The 20,370-nt window shown below is 40.6% G+C and overlaps 2 protein-coding genes across 2 annotated transcripts; one reads left to right on the top strand and one right to left on the bottom strand.

Moving 5' to 3' along the window:
- Nucleotides 1–6,154: 6,154 nt before the first annotated feature.
- Nucleotides 6,155–9,402, bottom strand: LOC136764545 (stonustoxin subunit beta). Its single transcript, XM_066718708.1, has 4 exons — nucleotides 9,312–9,402; nucleotides 8,419–8,717; nucleotides 7,815–7,889; nucleotides 6,155–7,235 (listed from the first exon to the last, which is right to left on the bottom strand). The coding sequence occupies exons 2-4, from the start codon at nucleotides 8,696–8,698 to the stop codon at nucleotides 6,673–6,675; spliced, it is 918 nt and encodes a 305-aa protein (XP_066574805.1). The 5' UTR covers nucleotides 8,699–8,717; nucleotides 9,312–9,402; the 3' UTR covers nucleotides 6,155–6,672.
- A 4,171-nt stretch (nucleotides 9,403–13,573) lies between these two features.
- LOC136764531 (uncharacterized) lies at nucleotides 13,574–19,994 on the top strand. The gene is made up of 5 exons (XM_066718683.1): nucleotides 13,574–13,854; nucleotides 14,888–15,275; nucleotides 15,609–15,787; nucleotides 16,087–16,195; nucleotides 18,116–19,994. Exons 2-5 carry the CDS (start codon nucleotides 14,963–14,965, stop codon nucleotides 19,393–19,395), a joined length of 1,881 nt encoding a protein of 626 aa, XP_066574780.1. The 5' UTR covers nucleotides 13,574–13,854; nucleotides 14,888–14,962; the 3' UTR covers nucleotides 19,396–19,994.
- Nucleotides 19,995–20,370: the final 376 nt, after the last annotated feature.

The following is a 20,370-nucleotide window of genomic DNA, read 5'->3' on the forward strand; positions in this document are numbered from 1 at the left end:
TGGAATTGGTGTCTGCGTCCAATTATTACAGAAATTGAGTTCTACAAGATTCCAGGATTCGTGATAAGGTGATACTATAAATTCACTTCTTTAATTGAAATTTATAAGTGTACCTTACGCTACACCACTACAGTGTCAGGTTTGCAGAATGATTGCCTTCCTGGATGAACTCATCCAAGAGGATTTAATTTGTGAACATTGTCGGCAGATTGAAATCCTAAAGATCAAGGTTCGTGATCTTGAGGCTCAGCTTGTCGATCTGTGCTGTATTAGGGATATAGAAGAATTGGTCAATCAGCCCGTGAGAGAGATGGTGTGCATGCCAAAACCTAAGAGAGTTGAGACTGTAGAGCAGGAAAGTGGACAGAACTGCTGGGTTACATTAGGTTGTAACCACAGAAAAGGGCGTGTACAACCCCTAGAGACACCCCAAGAGCTTGAATTGTCCAACAGGTTCCAACTGCTGGACACCGTGTTGGACAGTGACAGCTCAGAGGGTGATGGGGGGCAGTTGAGCACCAGAGCACCATGGTGCCCACTCCCCCCCAGAAGAAGGAGGTAGTTATAGTAGGAGATTAAATACTTAGAGGTGTAGATCACACAGTGTGTTCTAGTGATAAGGAGACCGGCATGGTTTCTTGCCTGCCTGGTGCTCAGGTTGCAGATCTCCCTAAACTAGTAGACGGGCTGCTGGCCAAAGCCGGGGGGAATCCACTCGTCATGGTCCACATTGGAACCAATGACATAGGAAAAGGTAGGGCAGAGGCAAGACAAATTTAAAGAGTTAGGAACAAAACTAAAGAGCAGAACCTCCACGGTAGTTTTCTGAAGGGTATATTTCTGAAATACTTCCGGTACCACGTGCATGGCCAGGGAGACAGGCAGAGATTAGAAAGTTTAACACATGGTTGAAATCTTGGTGTAGGGAAGAGGGGTTTAGGTTTATGGAGCATTGGTCTTTCTTCTGGGATAGATGGGATCTGTACAAACCGGACAGTCTACATCTGAACAGTAGTGGGGCTAATGCATTGGGAGAGCGTATGTGCAGAGTAATTGAGAATCTTTTAAACTAGGGACCAGGGGGTCAGGGAGCTATGATAATGGGAGATGTTCCTCTAAGGAAAGAAAACAAAGGGGAAACTGATGGTAGGAAAGTCCTGAAATGTTTGTACCTCAATGCCAGGAGTGTAAAGAACAAGATGTTGGACTTAGAAGCCACAGTGCTGGCATGTGACTATGATGTTGTAGGAGTTACAGAAACATGGCTTACAGAAAATGATGGGGATGAATACAAGTTGGAAGGATACACATAGTTTAGGAGAGATATATATATATATATTATAATGGGGGATTTCAATTTCCCAAAGAGAGACTGGGAAAGCCCAGTTGGGACTATAGAAGCAGAAATAGAAATGGTTGAGATGGTAAATGACTGCTTTCTAACTCAATTTGTCAGGGAACTAACCAGGGAGAGAGCATGCATTGACTTGATCTTTTCAAATGACCAAGGCAGAGTCAGAGGGACACTATTTAGAGAACCAATGACAAAATGTGATCACAACATGCTTAGCTTTGAGGCATTCTTTCAAAAAACAAGGTCCAAGTCTAAAACAATGGTCTACAATTTTAGAAATGCAAACCTTGAAGGTATGAGACGGCACTTAGAAGAGGTAGACTGGAGCACGCTGGATACAGAGTCAGTTGAAAATGCATGGTTATATTTTAAGAATATACTACTTGAGGCTCTGGAGCAATTTGTACCAAAACTTAGCAAATTGAGGACCAAAAAACATTGGCCAAAATGGTTTAATAGAGGTATGCAAAAAAATATCAAGAGAAAGAAAATGTTGTATAACGCATACAAAAGGGATGGAGACGAAACAAAATACAAGAAATATGTTGATCTGCAAAGAGATCTTAAGAAAGGGATCAGGAAAGTAAAGAGGGAAATAGAAAGAAACATAGCTCTAGGAGCTAAACTAATGCAAAGAGATTTTTTCAATACTACAACAGCAAGAGGTCAATATAGGAGGAAGTGAAACAGATAAAGGGCAAAAATGGAAGTATCTTGGAAAACACACAAGTTGTGGCAAATGTTCTAAATGAGTATTTCACAGAGGTTTTTACAAAAGAAAAAAGGAAAACATGCCACAGGTTAACAATCAGTCCAATCCTAACAGAAATCTGGATAAATGAGGAGGAGGTACTAAAGGGACTAGCAGAATTAAAAACAAACAATCACCTGGGCTAGATGGTATATTTCCAACAGTACTTAAAGAAATTAGGGGAAATATTTATAGGCCGCTAACTCAAATATTCCAAATGACACTTAGAACAGGGGATGTGCCAACTGACTGGAAGACAGCAAATGTCATACCAATCCACAAGAAAGGGGACAAAACTGAGCCAGGAAATTACAGACCAGTCAGTCTCACCTGCATCACTTGTAAAATGTTGTAAAAAATTGTTAGACAGAAAATAGAGGTGCATCTTAATGAAAACCTTATTCTTGGAGATAGTCAACATGGGTTTAGACGAGGCAGATCATGTCTTACTAATTTATTGGAGTTTTTTGAACATGCAACTGCAGCTGTAGATCAGGTGAAAGCATATGATATGATATACTTAGATTTTCAGAAAGTTTTTGATAAGGTTCCACACCAAAGACTGATCCTCAGATTGGAAGCTGTAGGTATTCAGGGTAACGTAAGTAGATGGATTATGAACTGTTTGATGTATAGGAAACAGAGGGTGTCGATTAGAGGAGTGAGGTTGTTAGTGGAGTTCCGCAGGGATCAGTACTAGGGCCTTTGCTGTTTCTAATCTATATTAATGATCTGGACTCTGGGATAGTTAAAATACTAAATGATACTAAAATAGGTGGCTCAGCAGATACAATGTCAGCAGCACAGGCTATTCAAATGGACTTAGATAACATTCAGTCGACACCTGGCAGATGAAATTCAATGTGTACAAGTGCAAGGTAATACATGCAGGTAACAAAAATGTCCACTATAATTACACTATGGGAGGTACAGATCTAGATGAAGTAATGCATGAGAAAGACCTAGGAGTCTATGTGGACTCCTCACTTTCTCCATCCAAGCAATGTGGGCAAGCAATAAAAAAGGCAAACAGGATGCTAGGGTATATTGTCAAAAGTGTAGAATTTTAAACAAGGGCAGTGATGTTCAGACTGTACAATGCGCTAGTTAGAGCTCATCTGGATACTGTGGACAGTTCTGGGCTCCACACTTCAAGAAAGATATCGCTGCTCTAGAGGCAGTTCAGAGGAGAGCAACCAGACTTATTCCAGGTCTGAAGGGAATGTCCTACTGAGACTGAGGAACTGAACCTTTTCACCCTGGAACAGAGGACACTACGTGGGGACTTGATCCAGGTCTTGAAAATCATGAAAGGCATCGACCACATCAAACCAGAGGAGCTTTTCCAGATCAGCAGGGACACATGCACCCAGGGACACAAATGGAAATTGGGCTTCAAGGCATTCAAAACAGAAAACAGGAGACACTTCTTCACACAGAGAGTTGTCACAATCTTTAACAAACTCCTCAGCAATGTGGTAGATGCAAAACATTTGGGAACATTTAAAATCAGACTGGATAGGATCCTTGGATCACTCAGTTATTAATGGACACCAAACAAGCATGTTGAGTCGAATGGCCTCCTCTTGTCTGTAAACTTTCTTATGTTCTTATGTTCTTATTAGAAAAAAGCACAGACCTTAATACTGATCCCTGTGAAACTCAAATTACAACCTCACTCCATTTAGAAGCAACTCCTCTGTTTCCTATATATCAACCAGTTCATAATCCATCTACTTATATTACCCTGAATGCCTACAGCTTCCAATCTGAGGATCAGTCTTTGGTGTGGAACCTTGTCAAAAGCTTTCTGAAAATCTAAGTATATCATATCATATGCTTTCACCTGATCTACAGATGCAGTTGCCTGTTCAACACACTCTAATAAATTAGTAAGACTTGATCTGCCTCATCTAAACCCATGTTGACTATGTGAAAGCATATGGTTTTCCAACATTTTACAAGTGATGCAGGTGAGACTGATTGGTCTGTAATTTCCTGGCTCAGTTTTGCCCCATTTCATGTGGAATGGTATGACATTTGCACTTTTCCAATCAGTTGGCACATCCCCTGTTGTGTCATTTGGAATATTTTAGTTAATGGTTGATAAATAATTTCCCTCATTTTCTTAATTACTGTTGGAAATATAACATCTGGCCCAGGTGATTTGTTTGTTTTTAATGCTGCTAGTCCCTTTAGTTTGACTGGACAGATTGTTAACCTGTGATATGTTATCCATTTAAACTGGGCATTTGGAATCATGTTCTGTTGGGAAATGAGGTCCATCATACTTTAAAGTTTCAGGGTGTCCCACAGCTATAGCTTATTAATAAAATGGATGCTTGAAAGTTAAACAAAAATGACACAAAAATGTATTAAACATTTGAAAAATATGAAATCAGGAAAAAAGAAATCATAAAATGTAAAATAATAAAACAGATTTCATTTGGCCCTGCATAGAGATGGAAAACACACATCCACCACCAGAAAGAAAGGCAAGGAAGTAATTGGGCAGCTTCTTCAAGATGAACTCGGCCACCTCAGCCTTCCCATTCCTCTCTGGAAGTTGAGGAAGCCATAGCAGCTGAGCTGAACAGCTCCATGCTCCCCCCACCCACCCTCTATTGACAGTAAGAAAGATCTTCTGGCTTGGTGGAACTCCACCAGATAAACTTCTCAAGGATGAGCAGCTTGCACGAAAGTATCTCTGCATTCCTGCAAAAAGCTCCCTATCAGAAAGGGTATTCAGCACTGAAGGAAATGTGGTGACATGGCACTGTTAAGGCTTGAAACCAGAAATGGTTCACATGCTGGTTTTCATGGCAAAAATCCTGTAGCCTACAGGCTAATAGTAAAAGTGAAAGACAATCTATACCGTATTCTAGGTGGGCTTGGCCTACAGTTGATTTCTTTATTTTGAAATATATTTCTGTGAAAAAGTTCTAGTTCTTAATTGATTTAATGATTTATTTAGCCTGTTGTTCAAGCTGCTAATTATACAATCTGTCAAATAAAACAACTGAACGTGTGTCTTTGACCATGTTACAAGGAAATGTGAAGTGGTGGCCCAACTGATAAGCATATTGATTCTGTGGATGTGTATTTGGAGCATGACTCAGTGTTACAACTCCTGTGCCCCGATGTCGTGGAAGTGAGCATGCGCTCAGTCCCTCTGGCAGGACCCATTGAGGGAGCACAGAAAGTGGAAGGCCTGACCCCTGATGCAACAACATTAGCTGGAGGAACACCAAAAAAAATGGTGGATTTGCAGGTTCACCGTTCATGAGGAAGATTTTGGGAGAACAGAGCTTGTGTACCATCACATTCTGACTGGGACTGCTCCGCCCCACTGCAAGTGATATCATCCAGTGCCCCTGGCTGTGTATCAGGAGTTTTTTTACACTAATAGAACAAATTAAGAATGGGTTATAAATAAAAGCAGTAGCCCATGGACCACACCAGTCATTCTGGTGAAGAAACAAGATGGATTCTGATGATTTTCCATGGATTATCACAAACTGAGTTCTGTCCCACACAAGGACAGTCATCCCCTCTCAAGAACTGAAGCCAAAAAGCCTTCTAAGTGCTGTGGGCCAAGTTGGTGAGTGCCTTTCCATCTTCATACAGATGCCAGCTTAGATAGGCTGGGCGTAGTGTTGTTGCAAGTGCAGGAGGGAGTGTGTAATCTCACTCCCTCCCTAAATGGAAGGTGTTCTGAATCCTAACACTTGGTATTGTGTGCACATACATTTTTAACATTTCATAGTAATTAAGAGGATTAATTATAATACAGGTATTTTCAAGCAACTGTTTGAATTAAATTAGCCTGAGATATTCAGAAGTGTTATTGTGAGAAAATCTACACCTGACATGATAACCATGTATTGATCCTTAATGTATAAAAGTAGTACCATATAATTTAACCTCTGATTATATGCTAGGATGTCTGATAACAAGGCAAAAAGTAAGGATTACTTACTGGTCCAGAGACGAACCTGGAGGACAGCAGGCAACGGGGAAACTGTTACCATAAAAACTGATATTTTAAGTTATATAAAATAAATTGTCAATTTATTTGGTAATATATGGCGATTGCATTTAATCATTTTTATTAGAACATTTCTGTTACAAACACTTACAAATACTATGTTATACATAATTAAATGGAAAAGGAATATCCCAAGAATGTGAAAACAGCAGTTTATTTAAAGGCAGGGTAATGCTGTTGCTGACTGCTGGTGCTAGAATTAAATTTGATTGAACTATCCTTATGAACTATAACATTTATTTCATAACTCCACTCAACCAACTGCAAGCATAACATGGTTTTTTTCAGATTCAGGTCTAGAGAGAAAAGATGCAAAGATTGCAGTTGGATTAATGCAACTGCCTGAAAATAAAGATATTACTAAGAAAGAAAGTTTAATGAGCAATATCTATTTGACTAAATGTATCACACAATGTTGAACCCATGGGAAACTATTGTAAAACTGGTAAAACCATAGTGAAACCATGTTTAAGTGGAAATATCCTATAGTGTATTTACCAAGATAAGCTTGCAAAAAGACTATTTTGGCTGGCAAAGTGTGACAGTGGAACTCATCAAAACCCCAGTGGCATCATACAAGCCATAAACCCCAAACCCAGCATAAAGTGGCTCATCAAAAGTGGTCTGGACTCTGTGGAGGAGGGTCATAGTGTCAGAGATGCTGTAAAATGCCAGACTCCCAGCCCCATTGTCTAGATAGATTCCTATTTTATGAGAGGAAGACAGGAAGTCAGTTAGCTTGGTCCCCTTGTTGTTGTGCCAAACCGAGTATCCAGAACTGGAGCACTTCAGACTCCAGGACTTGTTGTTGTTTCCAAAGCGGTAGTCGATACCAAAAAGCTTCACATTAGTTTTATATGTGACTGCCACGTCAGGCCCCAGTTCCCCTTTCCACTCCACCTCCCAGTAACTGCGACCAGACAAGCTCTCCCTGCATAGCACTTGTGGGATGGAAGTGTCGTATCTCTCAGGATGATCTGGATAAGACTGGGGCTTTTCACTCCGGGTCACCTTTCTGTTCCCCTCAGACAGACAGAGCTGCCTGCTGGCTGTGTTGGGGTTTAGTGTAAGCATAACGTAATCTGATGGAAGAGAGGAGAGAAGATAGAGCAAGAGTTTTCTGTCATTTAGTGATTTAGAGTGATCCATAAAACTTAACTGGATTGGGACTCTCCAGAACCATTGGAGACCACTGCTCTACAGTTAACTAATATGTCTGCATGGCCCTGGGAGTATAGATAGAAAGAAAAAGGGATCTCAAGGACCAATGTTGGATACCCATGAGATGAGTGATGACCATGCATGTTCCTGAAGAGCTACAATCCTACAGGTGTCACATGTCTTTCTAAACCATTAATCACTGTATATCATGAACACATGGTAATTTTAATTAATTAAAAACCCAAATAACAAACAAGACACCATGGTTCTCCAGGACTAGGATTGGACAACTGTCAGTAACAAGACAGACTAATAGTAAACACACCTCAGAGTATCAGTTCACCTCCTATTCTTTCACTGCAGGACTTTCAAAAGGAGCAAGTAAAGATGGTGTGACTAACAAATTATTATGGTTGAAACTGCCTGTATGCGTGTATCATTGTGTTTGTTTTCAATGTTTGCATGCAAAACTCCTCACTGAGTGGAGAACAGAGACTCACATTGTAGAAACTCTGCTCTGGTCCTGGGCTCTTCACTCAAGACTGAACCACTGTTAATTTCCTTTCCTGGGGAGACTAGGAGACACAGAGGTAGAAGATTAAACTTAACCTTAGGGCGCAATACATGACAGAAACCCCCTACTACCCAATTAGAGAGACCATCAGCCTGATTCTGAGGAAGAAAATAGATCTTAATTGAACAATTTATTCATAGCTTTGTGCTCTTGTAGTATCAAATAGCTTGTTTTAAACAAAATAAAACATTATTATGAGTTTTCCGATTATTATAATTATGATTCAAACACTACTACTTTACAAACTTGATTATATCTCCAGATTCTGTACCTCTGGCATTCCTTGCATATACCGTATAAGGAGCTTTATTGCTGCTAGGCAATAGTTTTAGTATAGATAGAGGTTTGCTGATAGGCAGTCATGGGGGATCAAGATATTTTACAAGGAAGTTTCTCATCCCTCAGGTGACCTTTGTAATTAATCTAATAATCTCAGTAATTATTTCAAATGAATTATTTCTACAGGGACAACCCCTAATTCAACTGGAGGCGTCAACACACCCAAACAAACAAACTCTAGATGGCCTCACAATTCCTCAGCTTTTCCTCCAGTCTCAGGACCAAATCCATGCGTGGGATCTTCTGGAGGATCTTTTTGGTCATGACTTCCATGGTGGGCAGATCATAGTACTGCAGCATCTTCTCATTCAGTTCCACGCTGCTGGCCACCCTTTCCAGCTCCCCTTTGGGAATTCGACGGAAACCTTGGGGTGGATCCAGGGCATTCAGTTTACTCTTGAATGCTTTAATTTCTCTCTCCAGAAGGTCACTCAGAACCTCCTCGAAAACCTCCTGCCTGGATTCATGCATCCCTCTGCTATAGGCAAACCTACCCATATGGAACAAACACATTTTTAATATATGGCGGAAAAATGTGATCCTTATATTTTTCACATACCAAAATTGGCTTATTTTTGTTTATTGAAAATGTGTAGGATTTATTGTAATTATCATTACATCTGTAAATGATATATCCACGTATTAATTGCACACGATGAAAAAAAATAGTATTAACCTCAGCATTTATTTTCAACCTATACTCTGTGTGTGTATATATGTAGCCTATATATATATATTAGTGTGTGTGTGATCTGGAATGGTGTATGTGAAGACATATTGTACTTACAGTTGGGTATTTCAAACGAGGCAAACACATCTGGTGAGTATTATGGTATAAATAAAACACGTGCAATTGTAATTCTAATTAATTGCTACAATCGAGTAACAGACGAAAATAAACTATTTTAGACGTGTGTAACAAGGCCTAGGATTACCTCATTTCTGTTAAAAGGGGGAAAACCGTCCCCTCTGTTCGAGCACTGATTATTAGTATGTTCATTTTGCCTGGTTTTCCCAACCCCCCCTCCACAACATACCACTTATAAGACATAATTGAGATGGTGTTAATATGAGAATAGCTCACCTGTATGTAGACCAAATTGCTCTGCACTTCTGGTTCTTGAATGTGAATGTAACTCGAAAGAGAAGCTACACTAGCCTGTTTTTCAGCACAGTAGTACAATCAAAACCGAAAGTTGCATGTACACATTCCTTGCATGTGATTTCCTGTAATTGTCCATAGCTGGTTTACATTTTGGTCAGAAATGAGAAGGTTGAGAATATCGCCTTCTCATTTACAATTGTATTATATATATAGTACAGCTTACATATATATATATATATATATATATATATATATATATATATATATATATATATATGGATTTATAGTGCACTTAAGTGTATTTTTTCATAAGGGAAACACATTCAACTATTGTATAGTTTTGTTTTGTTTTTAATGACACTAAAACTGCAGTCTGTCCTTTAAATTAAAGAAACAAAGGAAAAGTGATGGAAACTCTTTCAACAACCTGAGCACAACAAACATTACAGCATTCATATTTTCTCCACTTTCAGCACAGTCAGTATGATTTTCAATAGGGACAGATATACGAGCTCGCAAGCTGATTTTTAAAAGACACATTTATTTGTCCAAATGACTGTAAATAATGTATTAATAGTGGCTAAACATATGTTTTTAAAATATTGCACAGTGTAACAGTTTTCAAACTTCACTGTCAAGCAGGGGTTCAGAAACAAGAGACTGCGTTGAACAATGATCTTTATTTCTTACGTGCACTTACAACCTGCCTTTACAAAGGCAGGAATTGGCAGTTGAAAGAACTGGGGAAAGACATGAAAGGTGTTTCCAGCCCAGATGAGATCACCTGGGGGCAGAATACTAGACAGAGGGAGACACAAAGTGGGAGGACATGGGGGAACATAATGCAGTACAATAAACATCCCCAAACTAGGGTTGGCAGTACTCCGGGTTTGCTGGCTCCGGCTCCGGAGTGGCTCCAGAGGTTCAGCTCCAGCTCCAGGCTGGCTCCGGAGCTGATGGGGGCCCCCTCCTCCAGCTCTATGCTCGGCTCCAGCAGCTCCAGCTCCAGCTCCAGCTCCGGAGCGGCTCTGGTGCAGCTCCACACTGCGGCTCCAGCTCCGGCTGCTTTTAACCAGCTCCAGCTCCAGAGCCACAAAAAACAGTGCAAACTAGGATGCGATCATTATTTGTAATGTTTTCTTTTTTACTTCTTTTATGTAAATAACTGTTTAACAAAAACAACATTTTAATAACAAACATCTGTTTAACCATTCAAACATGAAGAAGTAGAAAATTGTAAAGATGTCTGTGGCAATTAGGGTTTTAGCAGACTGTCCAGTATTTGTACACTACATGGCCAACAGTATGTGGGCACCCCTTCTAATTAGTGTATTTGGCATGTGAGAGACTCTGAGACCAAGTAGAAGAAGATTCTATGGTCTGATGAGATCAAAATAGAGCTTTTTGGCCTCAACGCTAAGCACTACATTTGGTGCATGCCTAACACCGCACATCATCCTGAGAACACCATCCCTACCGTGAAGCATGGTGGTGGCAGCATTATGTAAAATGGATGCAGCAAAGTAGAGAGAAATCCTGTAAGAAAACCTGCTGAAGTCTGCAAGAGACCTGGGACTTGGGAGAAGATTTAACTTCAAGCAGGGCAATGACCCCAAACATACAGTCAAAGCCACACTGAAGTGGCTTAAAAATAAAAAGGTCAATGTCTTGGAGTGGCCCATTCAAAGCCCAGACCTCAATCCAATTGAGAATATGTGGAAAGAGTTGAACATTGCTGTTCACCAATTAATGAAGCTTGAGCAATGTTGCAAAGACGAATGGGCAAAAATTGTTGTCCAGATGTGCAAAGCTGGTAGAGACTTATACACATAGACTCATGGCTGTAATTGCTGCCAAAGGTGCTTCTACCAAATATTGACTGAAGGCGTGATTTCATATGCAATCAATTATTTTCTGTTTTGTATTTCTAATTAATTTCGAAAAAAATGCAGATCATATTTTTCACTTTGGCATAATGGAAATTTTCAGTTTTGATCAGTGGTAAAACCTCCTGATTAAATCCATTCTGATTTCATGTTGTAACACAATGACATGTGGACAAGTCCAAGAGTGGTGAATGTTTTTGAGAGCCACTATAAAATCAAGCCACACAGCAATCTCCTTAGACAAGCATTTGCAGTAGAATGAACTTTACTGAGAGCTCAATGACTTTCAACGTGGCACCGTCATAGGATGCCACCTTTCCAACAAGTCAGTTTGTCAAATTTCTGCCCTGCTAGAGCTGCCCTGGTGAGCTGTAAGTGCTGTTATTGTTAAGAGGAAAGGTCTAGGAGCAACAACAGCTCAGCCGCGAAGTGGTCGACCACACAAACTCACAGAACGGCACTGTTGAGTACTGAAGTACGTTGCGCATAAAAATAGTCTTTTGTTGGTTGCAACAATAACTTACGAGTGCCAAACTGCCTCTGGAAGCAACTTCAGCAGAAGAACTGCTTGTCAGGAGCTTCATGAAATTGGTTTCCATGGCCGAGCAGCCGCACAAGCCTAAGATCTTCATGCACAATGCCAAGCGTCAGCTGGAGTGGTGTTTAGCTCGCTACCATTTGACCTGGGAGCAGTGGAAATGCGATCTCTGGAGTGATGAATCACGCTTCACCATCTGGCAGTCCGACGGAGGAATCTGGGTTTGGTGGATGCCAGGAGAACGCTACCTGCATGAATGCATAGACCAACTGTAAAGTTGGAAATCTTAATGCTACAGCCTACAATGACATTCTAGGTGATTTTGCGCTTCCGTTTGCATTTTGGGGAAGGCCCTTTCCTGTTTCAGCATGACAACCCGTGCACAAAGTGAGCTCCATACAGAAATAGAATAGTCAAGATTGGTGTGGAAGAACTTGACTGGCCTGCACAGAGCCCTGACCTCAACCCCATCCCACCTTTGGGATGAATGGAAAAGCCGATTGTAAGCCAGGGCTGATTGCCCAACATTAGTGCCCGACCTCACTAATGCTCTTGTTTCTGAAATCCCTTCAACAATGTTCCAACATCTAGTGGAAAGCCTTCCCAGAAGAGTGGAGGCTGTTATTGCTTCAAAGGGGGGACCAACTCCATATTAATGCCCATGATTTAGGAATGAGATGTTTGACGAGCAGGTGTCCACTTACTTTTGGCCATGGAGTATATGTACTTTGGAAGATGTCTGGTTGTTTTAAGTACTGTAATCTTTTGAATATGTCGTTAAAATGTTATTACTGTACAATTTGCCATCAACCAAACCCCTCCCCTCCCATCGTTGTCTAATTGCCAGCACCTCCTCTAGGTTGTTATTTCGCAACCCCCCCCCCACCAGGGGTCTGATATTTTCGTATCTCAAAAGTGGCAAACAAGGTGCTGCATGTGACCTTAACTCCCTGGCAACCAACGTTTGGACAAACTATTCAGGACATTTCAGATAACAGATGGCTATAACATTATATTAATTTAAGCAGATGAAGAATTTGGTTGGAATAAAATAATTTGGAAATACTTAAAACTTTAAAGTTAAAATTGACTTTTCTTCTTTTGCAAGTGGTTTATGAGAGACATGCATTATAGAATGATTATATGATTATAGAATCACTTCTTGAATGGAGTGAGAAAGTGAAGGTGCCATATAATTACAATGAATAAAAAATAATGTAGTATGTACTAATAGCTGAAGTGAGAACTGATCTTTTTTATAACCCCCAACACACAACTATACCTATGAAGTTATATATTTTGTTAATTTAAGAAAACTGGACTTAATATCTGGGTGAGTTTAATGAAGGTGGGGAAAGAGTGAAGCAGCTTGAAACAGTTAATAGCAATACTAAGGTTTAGACCCTGCAGCCAGGACAGCAGAGTCCCCAGCGATTAAGACCCATCTGTTCTGTTCTGTCGTTTAGCCGCTTATTCTGCAGAGTTGTTCAGCACTCTTGTAGTTTTGCACTTTATATAACTGTATCAATTGTACAGCTTATTCATACATTGCTACTACCTGTCGTTTATGTGTGATTTCCCCTTTATCTCTTAGCAATTTTGTATTGCGCTTGTATCCTATACGTCTGCCAAAAAAAACAAAAAACCATAAATAAGTCGTTTTATACTTATATATGTAGAGAATCATGTATAAAAAGCCTTGTCAAATACTGGACCTCACAACATGTTTTAATATTAGGTAACCAGTCACACCGGGTCCAGAAGCGGAACTGAGGTTTGGCGGAATGGAGGGATGCAAGCGGAAGCAGGACCCGGAGACACAGCCGACTTCCTTGTTTTGTTTTCTTTATGTGATATCTCTCGTCTCCAATCGTTTTCGTTTTTTAATAAAGCAATGCCAAAATTAAGGTGATTTGATGCAGTCATTTAATGCATTGTGTTTTTGTTACGTTTGTAATGGTTGACATGCGCCCGGGCCCGTCCTGAGAGGATCCGTAACTGGATGCAAAGACGCTTTAAATCTCAGTTTCCTTGTTTCACATCGAAATCAAGCCGCGTAACTGCTGTCTATTCTGCACTGCCGTTGACATAAACTGATGTAAGCTTGTGTTTTTAAGGGTTTATTGATCTGTTTTTCTCCGATTGTCAGTATAGGACATGCAATGAATAAACCAATACAGTGTTTTGACATCATGTGTAAAGTAGTGCTAGTAGATTGTGCATTAGGTAAGACTCTATAATACTATTTATAATTATAATACAATTATAATACTTTTAATATTAACCTATAATTGTCAGAACTTTTTTGGTTGGACCAAAGATAAGGTTACAGAAACCAACTATTCTGAGAGACTAGTTTTCTTAGGTAACTCAATAAATATGCATGCAGAGAAACACAGTCTTTATTGGTAGTTTTAACAGAGCAACTATAAAGCAATGCTACTGTAAACTACTTGTGTTACCCATACATGTGGCATCAGCAATAAGAATATTAATGTGAGTATTTGTATGTACTGTAGTATGTGAAAATCTATATGTCAGTACTAAGGACTACTCTCAATTCTTCCTGTTTAAGTACAACATTGATACAGTTACACTTGCACAGACGTTCATTTTAGACAGTTTACAGATGTAAGTGTATTTAGGTGAGCATAATATGGGTTAGGAATTTGCTATAATTTAAACAGAAATGTGCTGCCTTGCTAGACAAGCCATGCATACTTATCAGATACCATGTTTCCAGATGTACCTGTATCATTTCATTTCAGATACAAGATCCAGCTGAGGTTTGGTTTTGTATGGCCAATGCAAAGACCAGTTGTGCTTGTTACTTATTTTGAGTGAAGTCTAAACAGCATTAAACATAGCTTTTCTAATTTTATGCACATATAATAATAATTATTATTATTATGAGCAGTACTACTACTAATACAAAGTACCATACACTACCACCACTACAACTACCAAACAAGAGTCTACACTTTAAAACCCTGAAAGCCTTTCAACTTATCTGTTGTACTTCGAATTCTACACATTGATGCTGAACGTCACACAGTTTTCACAGTTTGATATCTGCTTCTTGTCTGAAATATTGGATGCTGAGTATTACAAACAATGCATTTCTTTTATAGGTGACTACCCAGGCAACAGTGAAACCTACAACTAGCACACTTGGTGGGACCCACATCTCTGAAGCTGACGGCAGTATGTCGGATTCTGTGGCCTCTTTCCAATCACAGCTCTCCTCCATCCTGGAGATCCTCGTCAGAGCGGCAGTGTGCGAGGCGACCAAGCTGTTCGAGGGCAGTTGTGCCAATTTGCAGGTGGAAATCGCCCAGAGCAAGAAAGAAATCGAAAGCCTGAAGCTGAGGTTGCAGCTGTCAGAGAGCGAGCTGAGAACAGAGCGGGACTATGGGGTAAGCATTGTGGGGAAGACGGCGCTTGCTTTAAACAGCCGCTGTGTTGGAGTGCAGGCTTCTGCTGAGATGGTACAGATAAAACGAAGAGGAACAGGAGATGGTGAGTTAATAATGTTATTTGTTGTTATTGTTGTTTTATGATTAACTATTTTTTGTGGGTAATGCATGAACTTAACTCAGATTTACCTTGGTATTTATTATTATCCAGGGCAACTTACAACATATTTATTTCTGTTTGGGCTCCTAAAGTCCTAACTTAAATTGCAGTTGTTCTTCAGCATAGTCCCTACACAATTTTAGATAAACAAGTGTCCCCATTTGGTACCACTTCTTTAGTGGCATGGTGAAATGTCTGAGCATCCAATTCAGTAATATTGTTTTCGATTTTTTTGTTTTGTGTTTGGTTTGTTTGTTACTTATTTCCCTTCCACAGGAGCCAAGGACAAAAGTGTGTCAATCATAGAGCAAGTCTTTGACAAGGACTGGTGCAGCAGTCTATGGAGAGCAGAGGACCCGACTTCTATTGACATAGTAGAGGAAGAGACCGAACATTATGCCGTTGGCTTCGCAGAGGATGATGCTGAGATGGAAACAGTCGTCATTAAAGAAGAGGTCAGTCATAGGAAGAAACCATGGTCCAGATACTGTCCCCCATCCAACAAGACTCTGAACACAAATCTCTCTACATTGCAGAGGACTGCCTTCCTATACAGACTGGGGCTCTGTATAATTAGATGACTGCCCTAGATGCTAAGCAGAATAAATTATATGATTCTGCATGTTCTACAATATAATATGATTCTCCCTGTTACAGATCTGTAGGGTTCATGTAGGACTGTGTTTCTGAACAGTGCTGAAGACTCCGAGATGGGACTTCTTGAGATTTTAAACTGTCTGTTCCTGTGTTACAGTCTACAGACACAGAGGAGGACAGCCCAGCATCACTACTTACTGTAAAGGAGAGAGCTGAAGAGAAGTTGGCCAGCAGAGAACTACAGGGAAGACTAGCTAGCCTGAGGAGTAAGTACAGAGTAGTATTCATTTAGCTAAGCTTATGTTTTCTCTATAGAAATATTCTGCAGTCAGGTCAGTAGGTGACAAACAACTGGGGTTGGAGTAACAGACCAGCTGACACAGGGAGTCATTTTTGTTTACTTTAATATTTGATTAAAACTTGAATGCTCAAACTTGAAGGTAAAATAAGTTACAGTAAATGTCATCGAAAACTAAAGAGAAACAATGTTGATAGCATCAGTATTCAGACCCCTGAACTAAATTTTTGGTGGAAGCACCTTTGGCAGCAATTACAGTTCATGTCGTTTTAGGTATGTCTCTACCAACTTTCCACACTTGCTTGGTGCAATTTTTGCCCATTTCTTTTTGGCAGATTTGCTCAAACTCTCTCGGGTTGCTGTGTTGGGTCTGCACCAAATGTAATGCTTGGCATTTAGACCAAACAATTACAACTTGGTCTTCTATGTCACAATACCTTTTGCAGTATCACCTGACTGCTATGTTGTAAACTCTATGGGGGCTTTGAGATGGCTTATTTGTAGTAATGGCTTCCTTCTTGCCACCCTGCCATACAGGACAGTTTTTTGAAGTGTTCTGGATATTGTTGACTGATACACATTTCCCACATCTCAGCCACTTCTGCAGCTCTTTCAAAGTTGTTATTGGCCTCACAGTGACATCCATCATCAGGTTCCTCCTTGCGTGGCTGCTTAGTTTGGAGGGATAGCCTGATCTAATCTGGGTGGGGTGGTACAATGAACCTTCAGTTTTTGATGATTGACTACAATGTGCTCACAGGGATATTCGGAGACTTTGGCTTTCAGACTGATCTGTGCTTTTCAATGATTTTATCTCTGACTAGCTTTGAAAGGCCCTTTGTCTTCATGGTTGAGTATTTGCCTGACCAAGAATCCCCACAGAGAGAGATGTTTTTACTCATGACAACCACTGTAATGGCACACAGACATAGGACTCGTTAAGGTCATTTTGTGAATTAATTTAGGTTTGCCACACCAAAGGGTTTGATAATTCCTACTTCAAAGTGTCATGACTGCAAGATGTAGAGCAACAAAAAGTGAAAACTGTGAGATGGTCTGAATACTTTTGCAAGGCATTGTAGGCCTATATGCTGTACACTGTCTGCAAGACAATATTGTGTTGACAGTAGGAATAGTCTGAGCACTGGCAGTCCTTTGGGGTTCAAATTTAATTTAAAGAACTTGTGAATAATCTAAATGTATTCTTTGAGTGTAATATTAATAGATTCCATTGTTTTTCTAAATTATGTCATTATTCCATTATTACTTTACCTGCTATCCTGCCTGAGAAGGCATACATTGTAAATGCTTTCCTTACCTAAACAGACAGACATTCGGATACTAATACACATAATCATAATCAAATATTGTATCATTTTAGTAGCTGAATAAATGCTTCACTTGCAAGATAAACCTGTTAGAGGAACTTATGTCTAGTTCTTTGTATTATAGTTGTGAGCATTTAAAATATGTCGGCTAATGTGACTGATTAATCATCACCATTATTAAGATTATTAGACAAACCCAGTCATTTCTGAAGGTAGTACCACTTCCATTGTAACACTGGGACCAGTGAACACACCATAACCTTAACATTTAGGGATTATGGTATTTGAAGGCTACTGCTATTTTGCCCATGTCTAATCTGATGTGTTAAAATGTGAGTGTTCTACTTTAGAAATATATATTACTTATGTATACATATATATAAGAAGTATTAAGGTTTATTTAGCTGTTTTGTGTGCCTGTTTATTTGGGACCACCTCATTCTTAATACTCCTTGTAACAATCTTGTTATTTTAACTCTGTAGGTTGCCCTGGTATCTGCTAAGAAATAAATAGTAATAAAAATAATCTAGTCTTGTTCTCTGTGTCTTCTGTTTCCCAGGAGCTGTGGAGGCCGGTGCTCGCTCTGGTGGTTTAGAAAGTACTCCTGTTGAGCAGCAGCCCTGTGGGGCGGAGTGGGGCTCCAGTCTGAGGCAGGTGGCCGAGCCCACAGGAGGTAGAGGGGAGCTCACTGAGCAGCACAGAAGAAAACCAAGTGAGGAGGAACTCAATGGACTAGAGTCATTCCCCATGGGCCAACCTGGGCCTGAGCACAGTACACAAAGACTCAGTCCACTAGGGTCTGACCTTAGTGTGGATGCGCTGAATAATGTGCACCCTAACAATATTACAGACAGTCTCAGTGAGCTGAGGTGTGGCATCGCCCAGCTGTACAGCCGACGGCAGCTGAATGGATTGGACATTGTTAATGTTGCAGAGCAGGACTCTGAGCTCCAGCCATTGGGACAGGATGTACTCTGCAAACCACGCGGACCCTGTTTGGAGTCTCCCTACATTAATGCAGAGGGCAATTATCTAGATGCTGTGCGTGTTAAAGAGGAGGAAGTGGCAGCAGTGGCACAGTCCTTGTGCTTAAAGGAGGACGGGGCTGAGTTCGCTGAGGTTGCTCCCGGACAATATGGGATGGAAACGGACAATGGGCAACAGCCAAGACCCAGTGGAGCAGAAAGCTTAGAATTTCAGGATCCCACCAGTGCCATGGAACCCGAGCCCACCAACGAGGAGGTGACCCAGCCTGGCGAACACAACACAAATTGGCATACGAAAGCACCACTGCGGCCCCTGTCTGGGCAAAAGCCGCACTGCTGCTCCCTGTGTGGGAAGGGTTTCAGTCAACCGGGGTACCTCAAGGCCCATATGCGGATCCACACCGGGGAAACGCCCTACGTCTGCGGCCAGTGTGGCATGTGCTTTGGCCTCTCCAGCAACCTCAAGGCCCACCAGCGCATTCACACGGGCGAGAGGCCCTACTCCTGTGACCTGTGCGGGAAGACCTTCGGCCACCTAGGCACTCTGGAGAGACATCAGCTGATCCACACTGGGGAGAGGCCGTACCGCTGCCCCCAGTGTGGGAAGAACTTCAGCCGGCTAGGGAACCTGGAGCGGCATCAGCGCATCCACACGGGGGAGCGGCCCTACTGCTGCCCCTACTGCGGCAAGAGCTTCAGCCGCGTAGAGTACCTCAAGATCCACCAGCGCATCCACACAGGGGAAAGGCCGCACCGCTGTACCCAGTGTGGGAAGACCTTCAGTCAGTCGGGACACCTGAAGAAACACCAGTGCTACCACAACTCAGAGACTGCAGAGCCACAGACAGTTTGAGCATTCATGTGTGTTTACATGACTACATGTCTCCATTGTCACAGGGACACGATAAGACTGTAAGGGATTTGAAAGTTTAGCTTTTAAAATTAAAAAATGTACCTGTAAATTAGAATCTTGTTAAATTATTCCGCTGAGTGAACAGCTCATCAATATTTCTGATCTGATTGGCTGAAAACTTGTATGTAGCATTTAATTGGATGTTATTTATTAACAGTTTTAGAATTGACAAACACCACAAAATAATATGATGGGTTAATACCTAGCAATACAAATATGTTATCAGCCTTTATTCACCTTATATTATTGACATGCAAAAATACTCAATTTAGCAACAAGGTAGTGTCTACTTTAAATTAATTTAAATGTCTTTCCATTAAAGGCCAAGTTGAAACTCCTAGCCTATCTCAGTGTCCCAGTGAACATGAAGCTACAGTGCCCATAGAAAATCTACACCCTTTCCAAATGATCACAGTCTGTTGCTGGGAATGAAAATGCATTAAAATGCATTTAAAGTGATCACATCCTACCACATAACTTTCAAGTAAATAAAGTATTTGAGAAATTTGTAGAACATTTATTAAAATCTAAAACTGAAATAGCTTGGTTGGATAAGTGTCCACTGCCCTTGTAGTAGCAATCCTAAATTAGCTTAGGTATAACCAGTCACCTTCAAATTCACACCTCAATTTAAGTGGCCTCCACCTGTGTTAAACTGTAGTGTTACACATGATTTCAAGATAAATTCAGCAGTGCCTACAGGTTCCCTTTGCTGGGTAGTGGATTACAAAGCAAAGATTCAACCATGAGAACCAAGGAGCTGTCAAAAGAACTCCAAGGCAAAGTTGTTAACGGATAAAAAATACATTTAAACTCCCTCTGCATCCCCCCCGAGCCTGACCACAACTAAACATTTGTGTGTGTGTGTGTGTGTGTGTATATGTATATATATATATATATATATATATATATACA

Source organism: Amia ocellicauda, chromosome 12 (genome assembly GCF_036373705.1).
Source record: "Amia ocellicauda isolate fAmiCal2 chromosome 12, fAmiCal2.hap1, whole genome shotgun sequence".
NCBI lineage: Eukaryota > Metazoa > Chordata > Actinopteri > Amiiformes > Amiidae > Amia > Amia ocellicauda.